The sequence below is a fragment of the Macadamia integrifolia genome, chromosome 7 (assembly GCF_013358625.1).
Source record: "Macadamia integrifolia cultivar HAES 741 chromosome 7, SCU_Mint_v3, whole genome shotgun sequence".
NCBI lineage: Eukaryota > Viridiplantae > Streptophyta > Magnoliopsida > Proteales > Proteaceae > Macadamia > Macadamia integrifolia.
The window spans coordinates 23,205,924-23,216,953 of NC_056563.1; the positions used below are offsets into that span (position 1 = coordinate 23,205,924).

Below are 11,030 nucleotides of genomic sequence, written 5' to 3' on the forward strand. Positions count from 1 at the left end.
TGAACTTCAATTAATGGCCATCATATATTTAGAGAAATTTCATGAATAAAAATAACATAACATTTTGTAATAAGATCCTTGATGAACTATAGCAAGGCCTGGGTATACTACACTACTAAGGCAGTAGATCAAAACTAAACAAGCCTTCAAATTTACTCCACCAGAGGATATGATCATTTTCCCTTCTGCTGGTGATCATGGACCCAAACGGTAACCACCATCACTCATGAAATGACCCTCCATATAGAGAGCTGCAGCATTCTGGGTATGTAACCCATCCATAACCACAAATTGCATGTCTTCAGAAGGTTTCCAGTGCCGTTTTCTCTGATTTATGAACCAGTTATTGATTTGCTTCTGATCCAAACCGGTCGATTCTGCCAATGCAACCTTCTCCGTCTCCTGCTCCATTGTCATTAAGGTGGCATTGTTAATTTACAATGAGAAATAAAACAAGAACTTGGTGTTAAATTTTATTTATGAACACATCCTTTCTCATAATTTTCATCTTAATCACGAAAATAAGTGCTTTGTTTTTTAGTAACGGCTACGCATACACGTACCGATGGATATGGCCATTTGTAGTGTATCTCCCACCAATTGAGCAGCTTTTGCCTGGCCTCCTTCGGAAGTTTCCCTTTCTTTCTTTTCTTAGAAAGCTCCTGCTTGAGGCTGCTTAAGTAGCCACTATACTTCTTCAAAAGGTGATTCTTTAATTCCCTATCTTCAGAACGTGGATCAATATCAGGGGGTTCCATCTCTCCCCCACTGTTGTCTTGATCTTCTTCAGATGAGGCCACACCTTCACACTTCTCATCTACATGCGTCAATTCAAATTGTTATTAACAGCAAGATGGTAGACTCAACTACCAAATATTTCAAATGTATCCAACAAGGAGCCAGGGTATTGCCTGAATTCACTTTTAATTTTTACTTATATCCCCCCACCCCACATCACTTTAGGACATAAGCATGCCCTTTAAAATTTAATTGCCCAACTAACATGGATAATGACCATCAGTTGAATATTTCGATTAACATTTCCTACTACTTGACATGAAAATCGAATAAGTAAAATAAACTGATCAAATAAGGGGAAAAAAATGTTCAAAAGAATAAAATCTTTCAATTGTCGGAATATCTCGCTCTATTTCTTACTTTGCAGAGCTTCCTGGCAATGTATCGCATATAATTAACACAAAGTTCCTTGTATGTGCAATGACCAGTCATGATGTTCCATATCTGTCAAGACTTGCCATATAAGAAATAGTAGGTGGTTCCATATGACAGAGGATGCCACATCCATGTCACTTAAAGAGTGAGTATCAAGTGACATAATTATAAAAATGCCATGTCATTCAATTACAACAAGGCATTCATGAAATTTTGATAGAACTCTAGAAACTCACTTTTAAACCACCTCTCGTGGTTGTTCTAAGGTGAAATTTGACCAGTGAAATAGGTGTGGGTTCACATAGAACGCTAGTGCCAATCCAAGTCTGCCAAATGACAAGAAAGCACAACTTCATGACTAAGCATGTCCTAGTCAGGTCTTCTGCCTATCATGCTTTTCTTTGTGACCAAGCTAGGCTTGTTCCTGTCATATGCTATTCTTAATATAGGTTTCTTCTGCTGCAAGATGAAACACCACGACCCACTTGATTATCTATTCTAGACTGAATATGTTGAATGTTATATATCTTCATTTTATTGCTCTTTTCTATAGAAGTGGGCGAGCATGTCATGCAATGGTTAAGTTGCACTATTGCAACATGTTGGTCACATGTTCAAAACTTGGAAACATCCTATTCTGTGAAGCAAAGGGTAAGACTGCATACATTTGCCCTTCTAGACCCTGCAGTAGCAGGAGCCTCTTACACTGGGTTGCTCTTATTGCTCTTTTCTATCTAAGTATGCACCTCTAGGTGAAGCACAATTGCAGTAATCCCCAGCTCACAAAGATTCCCAAAAGACACTGTTCATACATTTTTTTTTGGGGAATAGATAGGCTCCAAGAGACTTCAATTTATGACCTCTTATTTGTAAGGTTTTGGTCTTTGCCAACTGAGCTACCTACCCCCTTGGGGTTGACAGTACTCAAACATTGTTTACTAGTTCACTAGAGCACCGATATTGTAAGTTAAAACCTCATCATGACAAATTAAATAAAGCCTTCTATAACTTATGCTTCAGGGTCTGTTGCAGCCGATGTTCAAGAGTCTCTTTCTCATTTAGTTTCTGTATCCCATGCTGCTGGAATCAAATGAATTAATTTCATTCTTCCTTGGAGAACCACCTCCTTTGGGTGGGGAAACATGTTTAAAAGCATCATGATGACTTCAATAGACACTATTTTCTTCCTTCTTCCTTTGACATCATATTAAACTGAGAATCTAAATTCTTCAAGGTCCTACTAGCCAATGGTGATCTTGTTGTAACCCGGCAGTCACTGAGAGGGGGGGTGAATCAGTGAGTCCAATTCCGATCCCCAAAAACCTGTCCGATGTCTGGCCAAGAAAAACCTGATATACCTGTCCCTGTTTGCACACAGTCGTATGCACACTCAACCTCTCATAGGCACTTCCAAGTATGCACACCCATTCCACATTCCACGCACTTCAATATAAAATGCAAACAACAAGCACCCACAACACAGGGTTTTTACGAGGTTCGACAATTTGCCTACATCCCCGGAGTAGTGCCTGTAAAGGCTTCGTACCTACTCAATACACTACTTTTGACTGCACCCACAGTCGAGAACATCCACACCCAATTTTCTCAAGCCGAAGCTGAGATGGCACTCGTAGTGCCGATACAATGTGTAGCACCCACTACACGAGAGCACCCACTCCTGGTGCTTCGCACCCACTAAGCACACAATAAATAATACAATTAAATTGGACATATATCAATGCCCTACAGTCAAGCTCTGCCTAGCATATACATCCACAACTAGCTAGCATGCTTACAGTTCATCCACAACTAACCTAGCATGTATACATTCATCCACAACTAACCCTAGCATACATACATGCATGCATATAATGTAAAATCAAAGGTTATAGAATCTCACAGCCGATTGCGTGGGATGACTGAAAACTTGTACTGACAAGTTTGGTGCTCACACCTTCTCTCCTTGGCTTCTTGCTCTTCAAAGCAAACACATCCTTGCTTTCTTCTCTTCCTCCTTGGCTTTGAGTTAATGTACAATTAACACACTTCAACCACCTCTTTTACCTCCTTTAATGGCCTAAGAACATTTATCATCAAGTATTAATGTTCATTCAAGGACCAACAAAGAAGGGAAAGTTTCTCCTGCCAAAACCATAACCTTCCTTCACTCAAAACTCATTTTTCTTGCTTCCATGGTGTAGGGCTTGAAAAAATGAAGAAGCTGCAACTTGGTTCACCCAAATCAGAGTTAAAATGAGGGAGATATGACCATTTGAAGTTGGAGCAATGAGATAGCCTAAAATGGAATCTTCGTATGAGTGGCGTAGGCTACACCGGCGGCGCGCGCGCAACTGGAGCGAAATCTGACCGTAGATCTCATATAAAAGATCTTATAATCTAAGCCGTCCGATTAAACCAACGGACAATAGATCCAAACCATTAGATTTGAATCTCGATGACGTCATCATGACGTAGGCGCTGACATCATCAGAAGTGTTGTCGATCTATGATTGGTTGCTTTTTCGGATTTTAAGGGAGCTTGTCTCCCACTCACAAAAGTGAGACTTATAGACCGTTGGATCCGAATCCTCCATGATGGCTTTAATCAGATTTCATGAGATCATTAAGATCGGAATCTTTTTTATATCTTCTATACACGCGCGAAACACCACAACATGCCTTGATAAATTGTAGCGCCAGTACATCAAGAATTATGCACCTAACCAATCAAATCCTATGCGCAAGCATCTATCTCGTCCATGTCAGCACAAAATCTCAGCAGCCTTTGGATAGGTATCAAGCCTACGTGGTCGAATCTTAACCATCCATTTCACTTCCCTTTACTCCTATTTATTACAATCAAGCCCCTGTCTCCATATATTTCAGTGCTTAAAGACCCCTTACAACTCAGACCTTCAAAATCTTGAAATTACACAAAAGCCCTTCAAATTTCAAAAATAAATTCCGAAAGATCCACCCAACACCGAGAGCAACTGATGGATTTTCGGTTTGGATTTTCGAACCGACTTTACGGAAACACTTATAACTTTTTCATACGACATCCGATCGAGATGAAATGAAGTGCGTTGGAACCGTAACTGGATGCTCTAGGACTTTTCAGAAAACTCAATCATTTGAATCATCCATGTAAAAAAGACCAAAATGCCCCTATACCTTTCCAATGACGTATTTTTCTCATACGGAATCGGAACGCGATGAAATCAAAACCGTTGGAAATATTGTATTTTTGTTGTATTATTACATGGAGAACACTTCCTTTAAAAAATTCATCTTCAATGCCGAAACTGCCCTCGACTGCCACAAATGCCGTAACTTCTTCATACGGTGTCGGAATTGGACAAAATCAGATGCATTGGACTAGATAAATTACAATCTATATTTTTTATGAAGAAACGATCTTCCAAAAATGTCATTTTCACTGCTGAAAATGCCCTCAATTGTAAATAGGTCAATTTTATCAGTTTTGACCTAGAAACCCGCACCACCTATTAATGATGTATTAAACCACTCTATGCATACCAAGCTGCTCTGTTATCTCATCGGTGACACTAGACACTGTCATGTCATCATTTTCATCCACGTCACCCAAACTGGCCACATCATCACCGCCACGTGGCCGAGTTGCCAACAAGGACAACTATAAAACAACAGATCTAATGGGCAAAAACCTAAAATACCTGCAACAAATCTAATGAATAATGCATGAATTGATTTCCTAAAAATATCAATGCCCGAGTTTAATTTTGATAATTCCAAGTCAAAATCTTACACATTCAATTTTGGCAATGGGAAACGAGTTCATGTCAGGAAACAAATCATAGGAGCATTTTATATCAAGCACACACATTCAAATTCTGCACTCTGATGTATAAATAAATTTGTTTATCTACAAAGAAATCTCTACGCATTGGGTGCAACTCCAACATGAATGTTTTACAAATTATTCTTTTGCCTCCTACGAATTATGGATTAGAAGACTGCTAATATATTGCGACAATCATCCAAAGATATTACAATTAAATAAATTAGAATCTATAAAATTAAATTAACTTAAAAAAAAACAAATTAAATGAAGAGCAAAAAATGGAAAAGCTACGAGATTTTTGTTTTGGAAGAAGGGGTTAGGTGGAAATAATTTGATATGTTCCTATGAGTAGTCAATAGCTCTGTTACACTTCCATAAACATTTGGCTCCAACTGATGCCATGTAGGTAGAAAGCGAGCAACATCATCCATTTATCCTAAACCCAAGGATCAAATCTTAAGCTTCTTTCACTTCATTAATTTCAGGAGAGGGGTCCCTCACGAGGCCACGACCCAGTCTGGGGGCAGAGAAAGGTATTATTCACATGGTTAGACCAGGAGAAAAATAATAATAAAGAACCCCATGTAAGAGGGAAATAGTACCCTAATATTGCCGGACACTTTTTCCATTAATTTATTTACTTAACCTTAATTTTTTGGTTATTACTCAGTTTCAACTTTTTTCAACCGGTTTCATACTACATTCATTGGACACCACCAAAACTAACTGCCACAATGATGCAGTCCAAAGACGTGGAACCAACTTTTGTACTCTTCCAGGAACAAAAGAAGGTCGGGATATGCTCAACTAACAGGTAATACAAGCTCTTCTAGACCTGTCTTCAAGTTCTTCAAGACTTCCAAGAGATGAAGTTCTTCAAAACTTCAGAGAGGAGAAACTCCAAATTCATTATCAATCAACTCCCCTCTATGGTTGTGCAGTTGCTCATTTAAAGGAAAAAAATAAAAACGAGGAAAGAAAAACCCTAAGCAACCCCAAACAATCTCAACCACCCATATTATTAAGATCCTACAGCTGAGACTAAAAGCAAGAATAAAACCCTAAACCTACTTTACTATGGTCCGACATTAATTAAATACACAACTCATGGGCTTGAGTCAACCCATCAACCAAAATAAAAATCCAAAATAATTTAAATCCTAGAGCTAAGCCCAATTACAATTAAAAATTAATCATAAATGACAATAAATAATTAGATGCAATCCAAGAATACATCACTCATAGATCATGTTTCTTCTCCCACAACATAGGATTTTAGACCCTTTACTTAGTTCAGCTATCTTACCCACTCTCATCCATTCCCTAGAACTACTAATGAATTGAATCTTGCCATTGACAAAATTTTTCTACCTTAAAGCTAATAAATTTTGTGACTATTTCTCTGATCACCGCCCACTAAGAAAAAAGGGAAGGAAAAAGAATTAGTGCCGATTAAAGCTTGTTATGACATGAAAATCATTTCCAAGTAACACATCACCATCCATTTCAGCATCATGGCTGAACACTTCAATATTCGTTTCCCAACACTCCTTACACTAGCGAGTAATGAAAATATTAAATTTTAAACTGGCTAGTAAACAAAGTATTAACCCTTTTGGCTCATCATAGACATGCTTACCTTCTTATCCTTATAATTACCTAAGGTTCACGATAGGCCAAATGATTATTCATTACATCTCAAATTGCTGCCAAATCCATATTCCCAGGTTGTAATCCTTGATACATTTCAGTGCATTCAGTGTAACATTGAGCCTGGTCTCTTCCATGCAGATTCCACATCTATTAGGATTACCAGATACACTGATGCAGGAAACAGCCAAATATTCCATTATTTATAGTGGACAACCATCTACTAGAATTTATCAAATAGATTTAGCCTCTTTGGTCAAATTAACAGGCTTCTTAACCCCCATGAGTTGAAGATGAAGAAAATTAAAAAAATATGAAATAAATCCAGTATAATAATAAAGCAGATTCAATGTCTTAGGATAGACCATGAATATCATAGTCCACATAAGATTTGGCCATTTAGGTAACTGTAGACATTGGAAACCTCAAACAAAATATTGCAGTAGATAATAAAAGATGGCAAAGATTAAACACCGCACAGAATGATTTACTTGGTTCAGCCAGAGTGTTAATGTCAATGGATGAGTTAAGAAAATTTTCCACCATGAGAGAATCTAGGTCGCATACATATAGATTTTACTTCTTCCTACAGTTCTGTGAACCAACCTCATATGAAAAGAGTAGAAACACAAGGCATAACAAATCTGATTTTCCTCCAGTTAACAAAAGATACCTTTCTCTGGGACTACAGCTGGGCCAAAGTGTATAGTATTATCCAAGTCTACGGTCATCCTCAATGATCCATCACAAAATAGAATACCAAACACTGACCAAAACCGGCTCGATTTCACTGATTGAATTCCTATATTTGCATTTTTTTTGGCAACTATGAATTCGAGATGGAAACCCTGACTTCAAACAATGTTGTCAACAACTAATCATTAACAAAAATTCAAATCAATTAAAGAAATTTGTGCATCTTTGTCTGATTAGTACCATATTATTTGGGACCATTGCTGTCTACTAAACACAAAATTGGATTTTATTCCAAAACATTGTGCACATCAACATCTCAATTTGAATCTCAAATCCTTGTCCTTATCCGTGGCATCTTAGGGAACTGGCCCAATGGCAACACTAGTGCATACTGCTAAAGGGACGAGCGTCTAAACACAGTCTCAATGGTTAGACTGATGTACATTAACGCATCAATTAACATCCTCTCACATCAACCAGCTGCATCACTGTTTCTGATTTATCCTAATCTTGTGTTAAATGCAGCAATACAAACCTGTGATGAAAATTTCCTCACAAATATATAATGCAACAAAAAGTTAAAATTAAGAAAAACTATTGCTTCTATTTCAAGAGACAGCAAGAGACAGCAGAACACTCTACCACTCTACCAGGTGTGTCACCGAGTAACACAAATGCAAGAGCAAAAAGAGAATGTTCTTCTAAACTGTAGTGAAACCCTACAAAATTTCAAGAGATTGTAGTTCTTGACACTACGGGCATTAATCTAACTCATTCCAAAAACCAAAAACCTAATTCTACTATCTAACCCTATCTTATCCTATGGTTGAGATTAAACATGAAATAAGGAAACTAACTAATTCAAGCTAACTCTTAATCATCTTAGATTCCTTGGCACAAAATAATACCCTAAAAAAAAAAGAAGAGAGAGAGAATGAAGGAAAAGGGGCTCACGGTATGCTGCTTCATGAATTCACCCACGGAGGGGCTTTCTCATCAAAACCGTCCCTCTTTAAATTTGTCCCAATGTGGTGGACTTCAAAACTTGTAAGGCTCGCTGGGTCTCTCCTCCAATGCTTCTTAAGTCGTGCAGCCTATCCAAGATGGCGAGCTTGTGTAGATCATCATCAATTTGCCATCCCATAAAAGAAGAAAAGACGGAAACTTGAAAACCGTGAGTGATAGGTTAGTGAGTTTGGTGATCTTCTCAAGAATAGTTTCCTAAAATATAGGGAAAAAAAAAGATAGTCCACGGTTTCTATAATCCTCCCCAAACCGCATTTTAGCTTTCCTATAATAGAAGAAGGGATGGACGACTACTCCATGGTCTCCTAAAAGTCAGCTTCGAAGTTGGCCTTTCACAATATAAATCTCCCAAAATTAGATAACGAAGGTGAACTTCAGTTTATTCACTTTCCAAAAGACAAAATAGGAAAGTCCCACGTTAATACAACTTTCCCAAAGCACACAAAATCTGTCAAAGGGGATTCCCTTTTTTTTTTCCCCCCTTGCTGCCAGAATCGAGTTCTCCTACCTGTTCACCTTTCCAAAATTGTAATTCAATTAATTGACCTCCACAAATTTAGCCAAATTTAGACATAGGAAGACTCCGGAAGGCCTTGCTGGTGTGTCACTCTTGACCATTTAAAAAATGGGATGCTGACATGGGCTAGTTGAACTCGGTTTGGTCGGGCCGGTTTAGGGTGCAGATCGAGACTTGCAACAACAACAATAATAATAATAATAATAATAATAATAATAATAATAATAATAATAATAATAATAATAATAATAATAATAATAATAATAATAATAATAATAATATTAATAATCGTGCATGGACAAGACGTCTCTTAGAAATTGAGGTACACAATGAAACACTATCCAAGCCTCTCAAAAAGGATTGACTCCCCTTGGACAATGAATTGCTCCTCTAAAGTCCTATAGAAAGATCCTTCAATTAAAGGCATTTCATTGTCCTCTGAAGTCCTATAGAAAGATCCTTCAATTAGAGGCATCTGGTTTTAGGTATTATTAGAATCTCTATGATGGAGAGGACCCTCCTCTTTGGTTGAGGACTACAGTGTCGGTGTGTGTCATACGGGCTAATACGTATTGGTATCGACCAATACCGATATGATACACTTTTTTTTTTTAAATAAGTGTATCCTCAAGTATTGACCAATACGTACCGATACTCATTGATACACATCAATACTTAAGATACGTATCTACAGATTCCATTTCATTTTCAAAATAGAGCATGTTCTTCTTGCTGGCGGTACTATAGTTTTCAAATTTTGAAGCACAACTGCACAATTGATCTCCCTTTCATTTCTTGGACTTGAGCTTTGAATCATTTATAGAAAACAATTCAAAATCTACAAATAAACTGATATTTAGGGGGATAGAAGCATAAAAAAATCATTTATTAAAGCTAAACATAGCACAAGATAGGTAAGTTGAAAAAACTCAAATATTTATCGCAAATATTTGTTTTGCTTCTATTTTTTGCTATATTTGAGTAGATTTAGGTAAAACAAACTAAAATGTTGCATCGATTTATTTATAAATTTAAAAAAAAATATATCTCACAAAGTCAACAATAGACTATTATTATATATTAGTTATTAAGGCTATTTATAACAATTTCAATTGAATGCATTTGTTTCTTAATGTAGTGTTCTCCATTTTAGTATTTATGCATGATACATGTTATATATTGCTTATTTATACTTTTTTTTTAATGCAAAACTATATTTCCATGTGTACCTTGTCCAATTCTCTGTGTATCTTTAGTGTATCTTGCGTATCTCTAATACGATACAATATGCTCCAATATGTTCCTTAAAATTACCTGACCGATACAACTGATACCCGATACTTTAATCCTTCGGTTGAAACATTGGCACCCTGAGAGTGTCCTTTTATGTTGCTTCGAGAACAGATCTGATATGATGTATGGCCTGATCACTTGGCTGATGTTTCTTCCATCGATAGGAATATCATTTGGCTTCCTAGGCCTTCCATATCCCCTACATTTTATGTGAGCAGATCTCCAACATGTTTCCGGAGGCCCAAAGGTAGTGGTGGCCTCGTCCAGCGGATTGCTTGCTCTTTCGATAGGTTCTTCTCAGCATCCACTTGGAATCTGGTGAGGACTACTAAGCCTCTTTTATTTGGCATAGGTTCATTCAGGCTAAAGGTCACATCCCTAGGCATAGTTTCATTGTTCGGAGGGCTATCAACTCCACCCTACCTACCCAGGCTTTCCTATAGCGAGGTCAATCATTATTTCCAAATGCTAATCTTTGTTGGAGTGCCCAGGAAGATATCAAACATCTTTTTCCTCAGTTGCCTTTTCTTTAAGTCTCCAGGGAAGGGTATTCTTACTAAGCCTTCTCCTAGACCGATTAGATCCTTCCTAGGGAATGGGAATGGAATCTATCTGAGTTTAAAGGGAAGTCTGTTTGTGATTCTATTGGCAGAATTTTTTTTTATGCTATAATATATCACATTTGGTGGGAAAGAAATTAAAAAAGATGGTCCAACTCCTCATGCAAATCAATAGATCTGGAATTCCATCAGTTTTAAAGTTCTGCAGAAGGCTCTTACCATCCTTTCCCCTTGTTGGGATAGTGATAGAATATATATTTATAGCATCTTCTTCAGATGTTCTGCTTCA

General features: G+C 37.4%; 1 protein-coding gene across 2 annotated transcripts in view; it reads right to left on the reverse strand.

Annotated features, from left to right (window-relative positions):
- LOC122083464 (homeotic protein knotted-1-like) overlaps nt 1-11,030 on the reverse strand; it is a 14,073-nt gene continuing 3,043 nt past the window's right edge. For both annotated transcript variants that reach the window (XM_042651281.1, XM_042651282.1), the window contains 2 exons: nt 564-817; nt 1-402 (listed from right to left, as the gene is read on the reverse strand). In XM_042651281.1, coding sequence (XP_042507215.1) covers nt 196-402; nt 564-817 — 461 coding nt within the window. In that variant the 3' untranslated portion in view covers nt 1-195. The remainder of the gene's footprint in view (nt 403-563; nt 818-11,030) is intronic.